We start from the raw sequence: 19,025 nt of genomic DNA on the forward strand, positions 1-19,025 counted from the left end.
GTTGTTCCAAGCAAGTGGGAAAAAGAATCAAGTGAAAAGGTTAAGTATTGAGTGAGTTATGCTCACTGTAGTGAAGGTTGATGATTCTGCTCGAACTTCTGATTAACAGCTGATTAGAGGAGGATTTGAGAGTGTTGTTGTTGATTTGCAAAGTGTAAAATGCTTGGTAAGCACTTGGGTTTTATAGGGGAAGATTAGGGTTGGGTTTGGTGAGGTAGTTAATGCTAAAACAAGTTTAAAAATCAAATAAAACACCAGAAACCCGCTAAAAAATGCGTCTGATCATAATTTTGCGAGCTGGGCTGCTCTCGCGGGCCGCGAAGCCCGAGCTCAAGTTGTCCGTGGGCCGCTACTCTCCCAAAGTGGTCAGATTTTATTTTTGTCACAACAGCCCCTATAGTTCCAAGTTTTGACGTTGTAAGTGTAATTTAGGGTATTTTAGGTACAAGAAACATATGTAAAGGTATGTTATGCAATCGGATCATAAGATAGATATAAAACAAGTATATTTATGTTTATTTGTCAAGAATTAGCATCAGTTTTGCGTAATTTAGCATATAGATCAATAGTTTGCAAGTTTGACGTTTTAGCACAAAATATGAATAAAGTGTCACACGAATAATGTTTTCGAACGTATGAGCATGTATAAGACGTATATAACATAAATGTAACGAAAACATGAATTTCATTATGGTTCAAGTCTCGGATTTTACATGGATTACGATGAATGAACGATTACAAGATCACAAAATTTTCAGAAATAGAATGACAAGCGAGGGTTTCCAAATATGGAAAGTATGTAATAGCATGGCGTTACAGTCTCTCCTCCTTCAGGAAATTTCGTCCCAAAATTTAGGAAGAAGTAACGAAAAGATGCGGATACTTGGTCTTCATATCACTCTCGATTTCCCAAGTAAATTCAGCGCCACGTTTTCCTTCCCATCGGACTGTGACGATAGGAATTTGAATGCGCCTCAGTTTCTTGACACCTCGGTCCATGATTTAGACGGGTTTCTCCACAAAGTGCAAAGTGTCGTTGATTTGGAGATCTTCGAGAGGAACTTGAAGTCCTTCAGCAAGACACTTCTTTAGATTCGAGACATGAAACGTTGGATGAACATTGTTAAGTTCTTGACGTAAATCGAGTTGATAAGCCACCTTGCCAATCCTTTCGAGTATCTTGAAAGGGCCGACATAGTGAGGGGCAAGTTTTCCCTTTTTACCAAAACGAACCACTCCTTTCGGAGGAGATACTTTGAGTAGAACATGATCACCAACGTTAAATTCCAACGGTTTGCATCTCATGCCAGCATAACTCTTTTGTCGACTTCTAGCCTTGAGTAGATTATCACGGATTTGAAGAACCTTATCCATTGTTTCTTGTATGATCTCACGACCAGTAAACTGCTTGTCACCAATCTCATGCCAGCTTAAAGGAGATCGACATTTGCGACCATATAATGCCTCGAAAGGAGCCATTTGAATACTGGAGTGGTAGCTATTATTGTACGAGAACTCAATCAATGGTAAATGCACATCCCAACTACCACCAAAGTCGATGACACAAGAACGGAACATGTCCTCTAGGATTTGGATAATACGTTCAGTTTGTCCATCCGTTTGGGGATGAAAGGCTGTACTAAGATTCAAATGAGAACCCATAGCGGACTGAAAAGTTTGCCAAAGACGTGAAGTGAAACGACCATCACGATCAGAAATGATGTTGAGAGGAATACCATGACGGCATATGATTTCGTCAGTGTAGAGTCGAGCAAGTCATTCAACCTTGAAATCTTCACGAATAGGAAGGAAATGAGCGGTTTTGGTCAAACGATCGATAATTACCCAAATACTATCGTGGCTAGAAGGTGTACGAGGAAGTTTGGTTATGAAGTCCATAGCGATGCTATCCCATTTCCAAACGGGGATTTCAGGTTGTTCGAGTAGACCAGAAGGTCGTTAATGCTCGACTTTGACTTTCGAACAGGTAAGGCACTTAGAAACGTACGTGGCAATGTCTCTCTTCATACCAGGCCACCAATAGGATGTACGTAGATTATGGTACATCTTGTTAGCACCAAGATGAATCGAATACTTGGATTTGTGTGCCTCGTTCATGATGAGTTCACAAAGATTGTCGCGATTTGGCACCCAAATGCGATCACGACAATATTGAAGACCATCAGATTTTGTAACAAGCAGATCTTCAGTAGCACCACGTATTTCGACGAACAAGGTTCCTTTGTTAGCAGACGAGTATTGAGCTTCATGAATGCAAGTGTGAAGATCGCTAGAGATGTGAAAACAACGAATACTGCTAACATGAGTCTTATGACTAAGTGCATCGGCCACGACATTCACCTTACCAGGGTGATAGCGAATCTGGCAGTCGTAGTTGTTAAGTAATTCCACCCAACGTCGCTGAAGCATGTTAAGCTCTTTTTGGTTAAAGATGCATTGTAGGCTCTTATGGTTAGTGAAAATCACACAGTTAGTACCATATAGGTAGTGTCGCCAAATCTTTAACGCAAAAACAACTCCGCCAAGCTCAAGGTCATGGGTAGTATAGTTTTTCTCATGTATTTTGAGTTGACGAGAGGCGTAAGCGATGACTTTGTCTCATTGCATGAGAACACAACCAAGACCACGATTCGAGGCATCACAATATACCACGAAGTCATCATTCCCATCAGGGAGAGCGAGAATAGGAGCGTTGCAGAGCAAGTCCTTGAGAGTTTGAAAAGATTCCTCTTGCTCAGGACCCCAAGCAAAAGGTTTCTCCTTTTGAGTCAATGAAGTGAGAGGAATGACGATCTTAGAAAAATTCGAGATGAATCGGCGGTAACAAGCCGCCAATCCTAAGAAAGAACAGATTTCAGAAGGAGTTTTAGGTGCAGTCCAATTCTTCACAGCTTCAATTTTGGAAGGATCCACATGGATTCCCTTTTCATTAACAACGTGCCCAAGGAATTGGACTTCTTTGATCCAGAACTCGCATTTGGAAAACTTTGCGTATAAGCGTTCAACATGTAAGAGCTCGAGTATAAGACGTAGGTGACGTTCGTGATCAGCTTGAGATTTAGAATAAATAAGAATATCATCAATGAAGATGATTACAAAACGATCCAAATAAGGTTTATAAACACGACTCATAAGATCCATGAACACAGCGGGTGCGTTGGTCAAACCAAAAGGCATAACCACGAACTCGTAGTGTCCATAGCGAGTGCGAAATGCGGTCTTGGGAATATCCTCTTCGAGAACACGAAACTGGTGATAACCAGATCGAAGATCGATCTTGGAGAAGCAGGTAGTGCCTTGAAGTTGGTCAAAGAGGTCATCGATACGCGGAAGAGGACAACGATTCTTGACGGTGAGTTTGTTAAGTTCACGATAGTCGATGCACATGCGGAATGAGTCATCCTTCTTTTTGACGAAGAGCACAGGAGCACCCCAAGGTGAGGTACTTGGACGAATGAAGCCCTTTTCGAGGAGTTCTTGTAGTTGACTAGATAACTCTTGCATTTCGGAGGGAGCAAGACGATAAGGAGCTTTGGCAACAGGAGTCGCACCAGGTATGAGATCAATACGAAAATCGATAGATTGAGGTGGAGGAGGACTAAGCAGATCTTCAGGAAAGACATCAGGGAAGTCGCGCACCACTGGAACATCACTTACGCTCTTTCCCTTGCCATTTTCTTCCACAACGTGGGCTAAAAAGGCAAGGTATGGTTTGCGTAAATATTTGTTCGCTTATGTGCAGGACATCAATCTTAGTCCTTTTGAAGGTTGGTCTCCATAAACGTGCAAAGTGTCACCAGATGGAAGAGGCGGAAGAACATACTTCTCGTAGCAAGCAATTTCAGCATGGTTTTCACGAAGCCATTCCATGCCAACGATGATGTCGAAACTACCCAATTGCATGGGTATAAGGTCGATAGTGAAGGTATGATTGTTAAGAGTAAGAAGAAAATCACAAAGAACGAAATCGACTAAAACGGATTTGCCATTGGCAACTTCGACAAAGAACGACTTAGGCAGTTTAGAGCGTGTAACATTTAACAAAGGTTCAAATTCAACGGACATAAAGCTTTTGTCCGCACCAGTATCAAATAATAATGAAGCATAAAGGTAGTTGACAAGAAACGTACCATTAACGACTTCATTGTCGTTGCGCGCTTGGTTCGCATTGATGTTGAAAGCTCGACCTCTAGCGGGCTGTTGTTGCTCTTGGTTCCATTGCGGGCATTAAGGACGGAGATGAGTAGTATCCCCACATTTGAAACAAGCTCTAACTGGTTTGGCATTTTGCTAAGCTGGCTGTGCTTGTTGAGCTTGTGGTTGAGGGTTACTTTTACAATAGGCGGTATCATGTCCAAAACGGTTACAATTGGTACAACGGCGACAGTTGACATTGGTAGGGTGATGGAAATTGCAAGTAGTACACTTGGGATGAATCCCAGTGTATGGCTTTTGCTCGTTTGCAGGTGTAACAGGGTTTGGGTTCACAGCTGGTACAATCGCGTTACAACCAGGGTTCTGTTGCTTTCGCTTCTTCCCCCTGTTGCTACTCAACTATTGGGTGATTTGATTGGCTGGCTTGGATGAAACGGGGTTTGCAGCTTGCTTATCGCGAATGCGATTGTTGTTCAGGGAAGCGGCTAAACGGTAAACGGCTTCGATATTATCGAGTCTAGCTGCCTCGATGGCGTCACGCGTCGCAGAGGGTAAACCATTGATGTACTTCCTTATTTTGCGGTCGGTGGTCATAACGAGGTGAGGAACAACGAAACTAAGCTGTTTGAAGCGAGTAGTATAGGCTAGGTTATCATCACCAACTTGTTTTAAAGCCCAGAATTCTTCTTCCAACCTTTGTTGCTCATGCGGAGGGCAAAATTCTTCTATCATAAGTGTCTTAACTTCTTCCCAGGGTAGGGTATAAGAAACTTCGTTAGAACGAAGATTCCTTTCGTTTGTCCACCATTCGAGAGCTCGGGCATGGAATACCCCAGTCGCACTACGCGTTTTAAGCTCCTCGGGACACTCACTATTGATGAATGTGACTTCTATGCTGTCAAACCACTCAAGCATAGCAGTCACCCCTTCATTACCAGTGAATGGTTTGGGGTTGCAAGACGAAAAGTGCTTGAAGTTAAACGACACAGGCTTGCGTGCTTCAACCTTTGAATCGAAGGAGGAGTTTGGAGTATCAGAAGCTCGAATCTCAGTGACGATCTTAGGGACGATACACGCAATCTGATTGGCCATGAATGCCATCATCTTCTTTTGAGAGCTGGTCTTTGACTTCTTAGTCGAGTTGGAGAGATGAGAAGACATCTAAGATTCAAAAGAACGAAAAGGGTGAGACTTGATCATAATGTTTGTTTAAGAAAATCGTTTTCATGAAATGCATCACATAGCATAAAGTGTCACATAATATAAAAGTATTCAAATTGTTTCATATAAAGGTTCAAATAGTATAATCACGGTTTCCACATAGCATAAAATGAATTTCACATAGCATAACATGAAAATGAAAGCATCGTAAATTTAGTTTGTTCACGAGAGATTATTATTGTTTTTTATTGCGATAAACGTGTGAATTGTGTAACGGTTTTGAAATAAACGAAGGTTCAAGTATAAAATCACATATAAATTGAGATACATAAAAGAGAGGCTCAATAAAACATTGGATCGTTTCAGGTATAGAAACGTCGACTATTCCAAAGTGGGTCAAAAGTCCTTTCGAATTAGAGAAAACGTGCTTTGGCTTATAGGTAAGATACTCTCATCGAGAAGCGATTAACGGTATCTTACCCTTCCAGTTACTACACTTCTCTAATTGATTGAAACAATCGGGACTTTGGCGAGATTGGAAAATCGAGGAATGGGACTTAATTGACAAGATGCGGGTTTCACCCCTAACTTGACGATTTCATACCCTAAATGTGGTTGGTACTCATCGGGTCAAAATATAATTTTGACACTTTGACGAGGGTCAACTAGAATTGAAATGGAAATTACCATTAAGTTCTGGATTTCACTCCTAGCTTAATGGTGTAATTTCGTGCAAAAATAATTTAAGGTAGAATGAGAGACGTTTACCAAATTGTGGGTTTCACGCCTATTTTGGTAAAGTCGTCTCGTTTATGTTACGAGTGTCTTCAAATAATCAAAGTGTATTCATGTTAGCCTTAGGAAAGGCATGTAAGTTTAACAAACAAGAAGAATTGCTAGGAAGCATGTAAGGTAGAGTGCATAAATTTTAAACAACAAATAAGAGTCAAAGTTCCTAAAACTATAGACTAGGGCAAACCATTCCTACTTTTTCCTAATTCCCTATAGTTATGGCTCTGATACCAATCTGTCACACCCCAACCGATGGCGGAAACATCGGGATGAGACGAAAACTAGATTGCAAGAGACTTCATAACACTATGTGACAATATAATTTAAATTCAAATTTCATTTCAATACTAAATGTCATACAAGATTCAATAAAAAGACAACAATTGTTTCATAACATAACATCGAAATAACAAAATTAATCTAGGTGTGTATCTAAGTCCACCTAAATTGCATTTCTTCTCATCATCAACTCGACAATCAACCTGCAACATGTATTAAAATATCAACAAAAAAGTTGGCGAGTATACAAGTTTTCTTACATAGCATAATATAGAATAAAAAGTGCTCATATCCAACATGATTCATAATATGCGAATACTAGTATGCAAAGATGGCGTACAATATGTTCAAACCCAAGTATACAACGCGTTAAAATAGCTTATCCCAATAGAGTAGCGGGAGGTGACATGTTTAACTTAACAATACCCCAAGACTAATGGGCGGTGCGTTAATCCTATAGCGCTATAACTGTTAAGGTAGGCTAGCAAAGTTAGTGAGCATATATCGACCAAATAGTTTACATAGCATACGAGATTAAAAAGCATCACACATAACATCATGTGAAGCATGCATAGAGTATGTTTAAAATAGTTCAAGTGTCATGTGATTTTGTATAATATACATGTTGCATCCCAAAGTGTTAAAGAGTAAAAAGGGTCGAGTATACTCACGGTTTTGCAAGCTTTTCATCTTGTACACATAACACTTGTTCTTGACACTATTGAAACTCAAAAGAGTTTGTATGATTTCATGGATTCAAAGGTCCATTAGAGTCGTAACAAGTGTATGGTCATAGATGATGTAACATATTCTTGACAAGTAATTACTAAGTTATCATCAAGTTTAGTTACTTAGGTATATATATGGAATATATAGATAACATAAAGATTACAAAGTCCTATAGGTCAAGTATGAGGTAGGAGATTAAAGTCTCCATTTAAGCACCTCTTTATGTCATATAATTCATACATGAGGTAGGAAGAACAAAGCTTCCATTTAGGTACCTCAATTGTTCACCACTACACTTGTTGTTATAAACAACAAGGAGGGTCATGAACTTACAAGTAATAATAAAATAAAAACAACTAATCTATGGAAAAATCAAGTAGTGAGTGGATTTCTATGAAGGATAGCCCAAGCTAGTCCAACTATCACACATTCATCAAGCTTCATGCTTGAACACTACTTGTGGGTAAAACCCTAACTAAAACAGAATGTTTGTGAGGTTTTAACCTCTGATTTAACATTCTCAGCCTTGTTTTTAAGCCCAACTAACCATTCAATTTATTATGAGCATTAGGACATAGGTTTGAGATGAGATAGACTCAAGTTCAACTAAGATTAACAAAGTTTAAATGAAAATAGAAACTGACAGTCCACTTTGGAGCCTTTTTGGTGACATTCCAGAGCTTGGTTTTCAATGGAAAACCTCTAGAAATGTTCCTAAGGTTGTTCCAAGCAAGTGGGAAAAAGAATCAAGTGAAAAGGTTAAGTATTGAGTGAGTTATGCTCACTGTAGTGAAGGTTGATGATTCTGCTCGAACTTTCTGATTAACAGCTGATTAGAGGAAGATTTGAGAGTGTTGTTGATGATTTGCAAAGTGTAAAATGCTTGGTAAGCACTTGGGTTTTATAGGGGAAGATTAGGGTTGGGTTTGGTGAGGTATTTAATGCTAAAACAAGTTTAAAAATCAAATAAAACACCAAAAACCCGCTAAAAAAGGCGTCTGATCACAATTTTACGAGCTGGGCTGCTCTCGCGGGCCGCGAAGCCTGAGCCCAAGTTGTTCTCGGGCCGCTACTCTCCCAAAGTGGTCAGATTTTATTTTTGTCACAACAGCCCCCTATAGTTCCAAGTTTTGACGTTTTAAGTGTAATTTAGGGTATTTTAGGTACAAGAAACATATGTAAAGGTATGTTATGCAATCGGATCACAAGATAGATATAAAACAAGTATATTTATGTTTCTTTGTCAAGAATTAGCATCAGTTTTGCGTAATTTAGCATATAGATCAATAGTTTGCAAGTTTGACGTTTTTAGCACAAAATATGAATAAAGTGTCACACGAATAATGTTTTCGAACGTATGAGCATGTATAAGACGTATATAACATAAATGTAATGAAAACACGAATTTCATTATGATTCAAGTCTCGGATTTTACATTATTACAACGAACGAACGATTACAAGATTACAAAGTTTCTAGAAATAGAATTACAAGCGAGGGTTTCCAAATATGGAAAGTATGAAATAGCAGGGCGTTACACATGCCACCTAAGAAAACCTAAGTTAATAATTGATTATAAGCCTCAACAAAATATATACTAACGCATTAAGATGCAAATAAATTGGTGGCGATGATGATGTTATTTATCGTCTATGCCTAAACATTCGAGGTTTATGGGTGTACCTCTCGGTTGACCAGCGGCCCAACACGTAGTGTATCTCGTGATCCCTATAAGATGGAATCTACCTGCGTACAACATGTAGTTATACTCGTGGTACAGTTCCCTCTAACCTAAGGGTTGATATTTCCACATCTTCCATTTTTGATCACATGCGCCTACACATTGTTCTATTCAGTTATACCATATTGTATAGCTTTCAAAATCTTTGATCAAAAATAAAATTAATAAAAAAGAAAACATATCATAACTGAAATAGTTGATAGAAGTCAATATAAATTATACATGTTCTTGCTCTGCATCCAAATAGGTGATTATCTTTGTTTTTTAAGAAAGCACCTACACAATTTTTCATTCAGTTGGACCATATTGCATAGCATTCAAAGCTCAAGGAATACCTTTTTCTTTCAAATATTCAAGTCATATTTCATCAGCAGTACACTCCAAACACAACCTTTTAATGGCTGAGGTAAAATGAGGATAATTGACATCCATTCTACTCTGAAGTCTAGTCCACCTTATTCAACCATTTGAGTTGAAGTCTGAATCATGAGAAATTTAGTGTAAGGTTCACATAATCATATTTGTGTATTTATGTTGTGTCTCAATGGGCAATAGATATACCTGTAGTTTTTTCCATTTTTCATTCACCGGAATCCTAGCCGCCATAGCCGGAAGCGGCAACTAGGTCTTCCAAACACCAACGCCACAAAAAGGAAACCGAAAACACCGAATCCTACCTTATACGAAGCCGTCTTCAAAGATTCTTGTTCAAATGGCCGCCTAATGGCCGAGTCCTCTAATATCATAGCTGCCACCACCATAAAATCTTCAACCTAGTGAACCAATTTCATTCTTTTTCATTCTTCTGATCCTAAACTTCAACCATCCGACCTCCTGTTATGTACAACCTAAGAAAATCAAGGAACAAACATGATGAAACTGAAATTGAAAGAAAAGAACATCAATCAAGCAAAAAAAAAACCCAAATCGTTACATTAAACATACATTACCTGGTCGCTTCCGATCTTGATTGAAGATGAAGTTGATTTAGGGTTCTTGATAAATGTAATAACTTTATGGAAAGCCCTTTATGAATGAATGGCGTGTGAGGAAAGAAAACGGAAGAAGTAGAAGAGCTTTTGGTTTTAGCGCTCAAAAATAATAAACATATAGTGGTATTCAGCCACATGGCAGTAACAGGTGTAAGAGGCTAACAAGTGGCACTAAAATGTTTTGTTTTAATATACTTTGTAGATTTCTTAGTATCTATATTTTGATAAATATAAACAAGTTATTACCATTGATATGATTATGTGAAGTTCATTCTTCATTTTTTTTTTATAAAATCATTCTTTTGCAGATGATGGTGGTGGTGGGGGACTCATGGTGTAGGGAAAACCAAACTATAAGGATGCGGTGTTTTTATATTGTTGAAATGTCTAGTTTACCTCTGCTACAATGTATTTAGTTAATCATTTAACGGTAAATTCTAACAGAACCTAATCTCAGGGACTCAATGTGTAACACTTCTACAAAATAAGAGATTCAACAAGCAAATTTTTCAGAATGGGGACCCGACTTAACACCAGACTGTTTCTTCAGGGACACAAATCACAGTTTAATCTTAAATTTGTTTATTTGAGTTTTTAAGATTGGTATATTGTGGATTCTCCAAAAATTACCAAACTACCATCAAATGATAGAGGATAAACTCGTAAACGCAGCAGCCTTCTCTCCAACTCAAAGTTCCTTTCGTGTCTAACAAGAATTCTAGGGATTCTGATATAAGCTCCATCGCCACTGAGATCCTGATAATCTTGTGAGGAGAAAGAAATGGCGTGCTTGCATGATCACAGCTGCGAAGATCACGACTGTTCATCCGATTGGTCTCTCTACAAACACATTGACATCCACAAGGTCTTCTTCTCCCCCTTCTTATCTGCTCCTTACGCAACTTCATATTCCATATTAATCAATATTGCCTGATTTATGTTATGATAAATTAGGACTTTTTAGTTACAGTTGGTAATTGACTGATTATATGTGTTGTATTGTTGCTGTGTGATCAGTGAAATTATTTGAGAATAAAAGTAGTAATGCATATGTTTGAGCAGTTGTTAGGGTTTTTTTTTAGTACTTCTATTACTTTAATTGGGGACTCTAGGTTATATAGTATACATCTTTTTGTTTTTGAGAATATGGAAAATAAATCACTTATTTTGTTTTAAAGGTGTCTGCACTGAATGAGGCTGTTCCTGGAAGTGTCAAATCGGTTTTCAAAGCTTGGGAGCACCGCCTAAGTTCTTCAGAGGTAATTGTTCTTTAAACGTTCTGGTAAGATGTTTGCCAATGCGATGATAAATGATCCAGATGATGAATATGGAATGATAATCGAGATTGTTTTCCTTATCGCTGATATGCCGGCTCGTGTTTTGTTAATAGTTATTGTAGAATGTTTTCTATGATTGTCGTATATTGAAAATAGCGAAGACACTATTGTTTCAAGTTCAAGGGAACCGCATTTTGTAATAAAAATTTGATGTTTGTGGGGGTTGGTTGGAATTATAAACCCTAGAAACAGGACATGGAAGGGTGAAAAAGGTCACAGAAGAAGATACGTTGTGTGTGCATACAATTTGTGTTCATAAAAGTGGTCTGGTACCTTGAAGAAATAAGCTTTGTGGTTGTGATTATATGCTTCGTAGAGAAAATCTATATACCCAGGGTGGCCTGGCTCAATTGAAGGTGTTGGGTGCGTTTCTAAACATCATGCGGGCTAGAGTTGGCTTGAGCAGCTCGCAAAATATATCAAAACCATATTCAATAGTCAAACTCATTCAAATATTAGACAACAATTCTAAGCTAGCCGTGCGCTACTTAGCCTTTCTTTTCTTGTTTACCTTTAAAGATATTGAAGCCATGCGCAAGTGGGGCTCAATTAGCTCTAAAGTATGCATATGCGTATATACCAGCCGTGCGGCACTTAGCTTGTTTCTGTTGAGCTCTAAAGATATTGAAGCAAATTGATACAAGCAGGCTCAAGTGGGGCCGATCAGCTCAAAAGTATGTATATACGCTATGCAGTCAATAGCGTGCTATAGCGGTGCTATAGCGCTTAGCGGACATACGAACCCATAGCTGTCTAAATATTGGTCCCTTATAGCGGTCCCGCTATTAGCGTTGCTAAATCCCGCTATTTTGAAACCCGTATAGCGGTCGTAGCACTGCTATTAGCGGTTTTTCTTATTTCAGCCCAAAAGTAAGGTAAGCCCACATTAATCAACTTTTTGTTTATAAGTAAAGGCCCAAACCCAAAATTAAACCTAAATCGAGACCAAAAGTCTTCATTCGCTGGTTCTTCATCAGTTCATCATTCAACAAAATTAAACCTAAATCTCTAAATAGCTGGACTTCCTCAGTTCATGTTTTGGATTTTGATATTACTACTAATATTTTGCATGATAATATGATATTACTATAAATTTTGATATTATTATTTATATTTTTCAATATATATATATATATATTTAAATACATATAAATATGCATGGTATAAAAAATTACCGCTATACGTATGTATATGTGTGTATATATCCCATCTTCATATTTTATAAGGTTTGAAATGGCTTAATAAGAATTAAAGTCAAAGCCCTTATAAACCTGAGCTCGGCTAGTTTGGTGTTTCTAGATTGAGCCTCTTTTGGCTTGACTCAAATTAGTCGAGTTCAAGCTCAAGCTCTTATTACTCTATACAAGCTCGACTAGTTTGTAGCCCTCCTAGTGCTATATTCAGCACACTACCAGGGGTGAAACATTCATATTGTCCCTGGTAGAGTGACTTGCATCTTCATCCTTCACCATTCTCTTCTTTTGATTATGTTTTCATGACCCGTGAGTGAGTTCTCTTGGTTTCTGTATTTTATTTTATGACTTGCTAACTCTGCATTCTGTTTAGCGTTGTTGTGATAGTCTCCAGCTCTCAACCTAAATGTGATTAGTGATTTTCTCCATTGATGCAGGGTTTCTTGGAAAGCAATGAGGGTGATCCTGAGTTGATTGTTTTTATTCCGTAAGTAGTACAGTATTATACTATTATACTATATTTCATGATAAGTAACGGCAATATTACTTGACTTTGTATTGCTGTTTCTGCATTCCTGATTGCACTCCTAATAGTATTTAAAAAAATGGTGAACGATAATTCATCACTAACATTACTGTTTGAAAAGACAAGACAACAACCGGAAGTTTTTTTGCAGCGTGTAGAGTCCTAAATATAAAATGATACAAGATTAGCCTAGAGTGAAAATTAAGAAACTCTAATTCATCACTAATATATTATATATATTAAGATACTTAAACGGCCTAATAAGAGATAAAAGTAATAAGGTGTAAGATAATAATGCACCTGACAATTTATTGCTTTAATAACTGCTATATGATGTTCCAAGGAATGGTATTTTATTAATATGTTATGTGGTATATTTTGACGAAACCGACCATGGTAAAAAAGAGGCTTATTTGTATTGGTGCATCATGTTTATTTCTAGGCTCGTGAGTGGACTATTATGTTAATTGGTTGAAACTGATGGTGACAGATTTACATCTGATGTTAAAATAAAGAGCATTTCAATTGTTGGTGGTGCTGATGGAACAAGTCCAATCAAGATGCGAGCGTAAGTAGAAATTTAAAACCCTACTTTTTCAGCTGCATAATTTCATAAAATTTGGTTAGTTGGAACTGTCATTGATTTTTTTTCGGGGGTTTTATTCTGTTATCGTACAATAATGACATCAATACTCAATAAAGCAATCACCTGCATATGTAAAAGTAACCCTCTATTTCTAAGCTTTTCCTTGAAGTTACTGGACTAGCCGTTTTAATTGCAATTTTTTTAACCAAACTATTGTTGGAAGATTTGTTTTTCATCGAGCAAGTTTGAAAAGTTGACATATTTAAAAGAAAGTATTTTATTTTCTTGAAAGGATTTAAACTTATAGGCTTTTATATCACTATTATTCTTTTAAAATTGTTTGGTTTGGTTTTCTGGTATACTTCAACAATGTTTGAGATGTTTAACTTCAAAATAGTTATCTTTCGTTGGCTTGATTTTGGATAATTTCCTCTTCCCATAATATCTTTAATTACTGTACAATTTTTCAATAGCTACAAACTAAACCCTAAAATGTAATTATTGTATGTAGGTTTATTAACCGAGAAGGAATTGATTTCTCAGATGCTCAGAGTATGCAAGCTGTTCAGGTGCGCTTGCTAAATATAATATCTTCTACAATTTGTAACACTTTTCATTAAATGATTTATACTGTCTTTAGGAGTGGGATTTGGCAGAAAACTTGCAAGGAGTTTTAGAATACCAGACAAGGTGCGTGTTATGTTTGTGTAACGTATAAAACGTGATAGAGAAATCTTTTTTGTTATGATTTTTTCGTCTATTCCGCTTTTAGTATACCGGGCAATTTTTAACGCATGTTGATCTATGTGTTGTACCAGATATTCTAGGTTTCAAGGTGTTGGAAATCTAACATTGCATTTTCCTGATAATTATGGCGGTGACACATCTAGAATACAATACATTGGGCTAAAAGGTGAAGCTACTCAGGTAAGTTCAGTTTCAGGATTTATTTTCTTATTTTGTGTGATTTTCTCAAAGTCTTTATTGATTGTACAGATGAAGAGAGATGTTGTTGCAACAATTGTTTATGAGCTAATGCCGAATCCATCTGATCACAAGTAAGGGACTGTTTGTTTACCTCTTAATGGTTCAGACCTCTTACTGGTTCAGCAGTTAATGGTTCAGACTGTTTGTTTCACGAGCAGATGTCTGAATGGTTCCAACATTTGCCTCTGAATGGTTAAGATTTATACAGAGTCTGAATGGTTAAGACTTTTAATCTGAATTGGTCAGACATTTGCCTCTGAACGGTTAAGCATTATACAGGCTCTTAATGGTTCAGCACTTAATAGTTCAGACCTCTTACTAGTTCAGCACTTAACCATTCAGATGTTGCCAAACAGCCCCCAAGTGCTACATGCATATCCGAAAGTTCTAGTATGAGATTATCGTAACTAATGATTTCTTGATTAGCATGCTTATGTAAGAAATACATAGTAGAATTATTAATCAGTATGCTCTTTTCTCAATCTTTTGCTCTCATGATACGCAGGACAAAATCTGAAACTGGAGGGGGCATGTCACATGTGGAGTGAGTTTGCTGGCGTTTCACTTATTAAGCAACTTCCTGCATGTAGAAGTAGGTGAAGGTCATGCTATACATAAAAAATGTCAGTAGTCTCTACCTCCGACTGTTTGGAAATTACTGAAATACCCTCTTTCAAAATGTTGTCGTATACTCGACTTGAATGATGTGTCTGCAAACTACATATCAGAAGTTTACAATGCTATATATGCTGACATGAGTCACTTTACATGTTTATGGCTATTTCACCTTTTGTGTTTCTCAAAATGATAAGTTATATATAAGTTTGTAGAATTGGAAAACGTGGTCAAACTTTAAATTCAGTTGTTTTCTGTCATTATAAATTTTAGAAGCCAATAAAATGATCTAGTCACTAACCCTGATAAATATTCTTACACTTCATACATACCAAATTTACTTCAATATGACACATTAAGCATGCTATTAAGATGGTTGACATGTCCGGCGGGACTAATATACTTTTCATAAGCTGTTAGCATTTAAATTTCTAAGGGTGAGCGGAGTGGGGCGCTAAACCCACTCGGTACCGCACCCCCATCCACCGCCAACCCTTTTACCGATCAAATGTTACCGAAATGGGGGGCGAAATCGGTGAGTGGTCACCGAGTCGGTGAGAGGGAGGGAAGGGGGAGAGAGATGGGTGTGTGGTGGGGTCCATTCCTTTTCAACCAATCACACATTTTTCCTTTTTTTTTTTAAATAGTTTACCTAAACCCCATTAGGTAAACCACCGTCAACGTTTTTGAGCATTAGGTAAACAATTTAGGTGAATTGACGTGGCAGTGTCTGATTGGGTGAATGGGGAGTTTACCTATTCCAAATAGGTAACCACTCCCTTCACCCTAACTTGTTTGTCGTTAACTCGTTATAAGTAGTGTCCAAAACCTTTCTGAACCATGTTCAAGCCTTTGTACTACACAACATGCATGTGGAATCAATATTTGGCGCCTCAACAAATAGTTTGGTGTATCTTTCAAAATATGGAATCTTGCTTTAAATAGACTGAATGCTCCTTCCACGAAGTTCTGTGAAGTTTTGAACAACTTTTTACACACATCTGTTTGGAAGATTACGAAATAGGCTTCGGGCGTGCTTAAAGTGAGATTTTATGGTCAGAAAGATATGCTAAACGATCCATTTGAGCACCAAAACTTTGATTTTGCATGCCAGGTTCCTTGACAATTTTAATAGCATGCTTGAAGTGTTATGGTGTATTAAGTTAAAGTGTAGGGTATTAGGAATATTTGTTCAAGATGAGGACACTATGTTTTAGTGATTAAGCTTTTAGTATCTATGAATTGTAGGACTATTTGTCAGAAATGACACTATGTTTAGTAATTGGATCATTTTATTGGATTTAAAAATTTATCGTCTACATAACTGATTGAAAACAACTGCATTTAGACATGTCTTCCGATTTTCTAAACTGAAAATGCACCAACCTATGAACACATTTTTCAAATATTAGAGAATTGGTTTGCAACTAAACACAAGCTAACGGTCCGTAACAATGCAACTAGATATATATGAGGATGGTAGGAAAGGTGGAGTTTAGACAAAACTGATTCAGGTTAAGTGGTAATGAGTCAGTCTGGGATGTATCACTTATCATGTTTTATGTTTCTTTTCTAAAACTATACTATAAATGAGCGTTCTTTTGCATTTATTAGAACTAATGACTGGTCTTTTACCCAATTGCAAACCGTGGACGTAGGTCAAGTTAGACTGAACCATGTTAAAATTTCCATGTTCTTTTCTTTTTTGTTTTAGTGTTTGTGTTTGTGTTTGTGCGGGTTTCTGCTACAGTATGCACTGTGAACACTAAGTCACTATCCGTGAACAGTAGCGTTGGTCAACTCTGGTCAACGTTGACCAACCCGCAAAAGTCAAACGCAGGTCTAACAGCAGCAGTTTCGCTACAGCTGCGTTTTTCCGGTTTTTTTCTTATACACAGCTGTGATACCCTAACACTTGGTAGTTTTTGAGGATAATCGAGACATGTTTAGCCATTTTTTAGATACGATCATCGTCTTTAGCTCAATTGGTAGTGTAAGATATAGTTAGCCATTTTACTGAGATGATGTTCAGCCTTGGTCCAGTTGGTAGTGTTTGAGGACAGTCAAGACATCGTTAGCCATTTTACTAAAATGATCATCGTGTTTAGCTCAGCTGGCAATGATATCCATACATGATTAGCTATTTTACTGAGATGATCATTGTTATATGATACTGGATAAGATGTAGACACTAACGGTAGTCGTTGCATATGATGAGGCTACTAATTTTATACAAGGCAACATAACTGGCATATCAAATCTTACAGGAACCTTTGTTGCGTACATCATGAAATAAAACACACACGCACACACAAAAGAATCGATTCTTATAAGCACCTGGCCCTTGCTAGCACTGCAGCTTTCCAGATCAGTAGTGTCAAATGAGCTATTAAAAATCAGCTCATTACATTGAATCCATAGTAGATGAGTATTTAACCGTGAGCCTCACATGCATGGTCAGAATCGTGAGTCAACATGATCGTATTTTTTTTTTTAGTTTGACCCCCAAATTGTCTTTAGTAGTGTAGTTAAAAAAAGAATTTATGTTGTGACCCAGTTGAAAAGTTCTGGTTCCGTCACTACCCACGTGTTGTTAAAGATTAACTATCTTGCTGGTTCCTTTATTTTTGGGCCACACCCAAGGTCAAAAGTAGTCACTTGGACCTTAGGCTTTATTAATAGAAAAAAGATTGACCACTAGAAACGCACACTATCATATAAATAATTATGACACACAAAAAAAATAAGTTTTATTAATAAAAAAATCATGAAAAAATATTTTATAAATTTTGTAAGTAACTAATTTTTTAGGACCATTTCTTTTTGTTTCTTTTTTATTATAATAAAAATAATACTATCATTTTCTTTTCTTTTTGTTACCTAAGGACCCCAGAGAGTATAGTCAGGTATCTCTTCCCAGTCAGCCACAGGGTCAAAGTAACTAGCGTTAGAAAAATACGTTTTCGGATCATCCAAAAGAGCATCATTTAATTCCATCCAAAATTTGGGGGAATCAAGTGGTGACTCATTTATGGCCTGAATTTGGCTCGGTGAAAGCCCGACATTGACCGGCACTGTATGACCCGAGCTCGAGCCACCTTGTTCTTGCTCATATTCCGGCAAGGAAGGTGTGAACTGCAATGCCGCTTCTTGTGCCACCATGCGTATGCATTCCGCACTCGAGTTCACCGGCCTAGGGAGACCGTTTACCCTTTCGGGGAAATTAAGCTTGGCAACATCACCCCTGAGGTAAAATGCCGCCGCGTCATAAGCGGCTGCCGCCATTTCCGGCGTCTCAAAACTCCCAAGCCAGATTCTGGTATTCTTCCCTGGCTCACGAATTTCGGACACCCATTTGCCCCATTTCCGCTTCCTGACACCCCGGTAAACGGAAGAAGTACCGCCTCGATGACCGTTTTCGCTCATGATTAGTTGTCTTAAGCTTAGCTTAGAATATTCTTGTCAAAGGTAATGCATTACAGAATGTAATTCTGCCATGTATTTATAGATGCAAGTGATCAATATATATTTTAAGTTGTTGAAGCAGCTTCCAAGTAGGTTCAATCTACTTTTATGAATAGATTTTTATGTTTTAATGTTTGCTACAAGACAATGATCTTGGTTTTGACCATTGTGAGACTTGACATCTGTCCCTTCACTCTCACTGTGTGTTTTTGTATTCATAGGATCTTGGGAATCAACCATTTTTATAATGAAATGAGCACTTAGAATTTGGATGACAGAGATTTTGTTTTCACTGTTTATAACGCGGTTTCCTGCAGGTGGCTTATCTTTGCTCTTCTTGGGCCCACTTAATCTTTTCCTAGGACCATATCTTTTCATTTCTATAGACTACAAGTATTCAAAGAATATTCTATTCTACTACAAATTAGTATAAAACCCTCGTGTCT

At 37.6% G+C, this 19,025-nt stretch overlaps 2 protein-coding genes across 2 annotated transcripts; one reads left to right on the plus strand and one right to left on the minus strand.

Annotated features, from left to right (window-relative positions):
• Nucleotides 1–10,384: 10,384 nt before the first annotated feature.
• Nucleotides 10,385–15,280, plus strand: LOC110878028 (PITH domain-containing protein 1). Its single transcript, XM_022126287.2, has 9 exons — nucleotides 10,385–10,735; nucleotides 11,049–11,129; nucleotides 12,838–12,887; nucleotides 13,417–13,494; nucleotides 14,024–14,081; nucleotides 14,153–14,202; nucleotides 14,331–14,439; nucleotides 14,509–14,570; nucleotides 15,005–15,280. The coding sequence occupies exons 1-9, from the start codon at nucleotides 10,652–10,654 to the stop codon at nucleotides 15,045–15,047; spliced, it is 615 nt and encodes a 204-aa protein (XP_021981979.1). The 5' UTR covers nucleotides 10,385–10,651; the 3' UTR covers nucleotides 15,048–15,280.
• Nucleotides 15,281–17,299: 2,019 nt separating this feature from the next.
• LOC110878029 (ethylene-responsive transcription factor ERF021) lies at nucleotides 17,300–18,670 on the minus strand. The gene has a single exon (XM_022126288.2). The coding sequence runs from the start codon at nucleotides 18,538–18,540 to the stop codon at nucleotides 17,995–17,997; it is 546 nt and encodes a 181-aa protein (XP_021981980.1). The 5' UTR covers nucleotides 18,541–18,670; the 3' UTR covers nucleotides 17,300–17,994.
• Between the last annotated feature and the right edge of the window lie 355 nt (nucleotides 18,671–19,025).

This window comes from Helianthus annuus, chromosome 7 (assembly GCF_002127325.2).
Source record: "Helianthus annuus cultivar XRQ/B chromosome 7, HanXRQr2.0-SUNRISE, whole genome shotgun sequence".
NCBI classification, from domain to species: Eukaryota; Viridiplantae; Streptophyta; class Magnoliopsida; order Asterales; family Asteraceae; genus Helianthus; species Helianthus annuus.

Excerpts from the sequence above, each read along its gene's own strand:
- LOC110878029 (XM_022126288.2), bottom strand. The coding sequence starts at position 18,540 with ATGAGCGAAAACGGTCATCGAGGCGGTACTTCTTCCGTTTACCGGGGT.
- LOC110878028 (XM_022126287.2), top strand. The coding sequence starts at position 10,652 with ATGGCGTGCTTGCATGATCACAGCTGCGAAGATCACGACTGTTCATCC. Across the intron at positions 10,736-11,048 it reads AACACATTGACATCCACAAG|GTGTCTGCACTGAATGAGGC; the intron begins GTCTTCTTCTCC and ends TTTGTTTTAAAG. Across the intron at positions 14,440-14,508 it reads TAAAAGGTGAAGCTACTCAG|ATGAAGAGAGATGTTGTTGC; the intron begins GTAAGTTCAGTT and ends TTGATTGTACAG.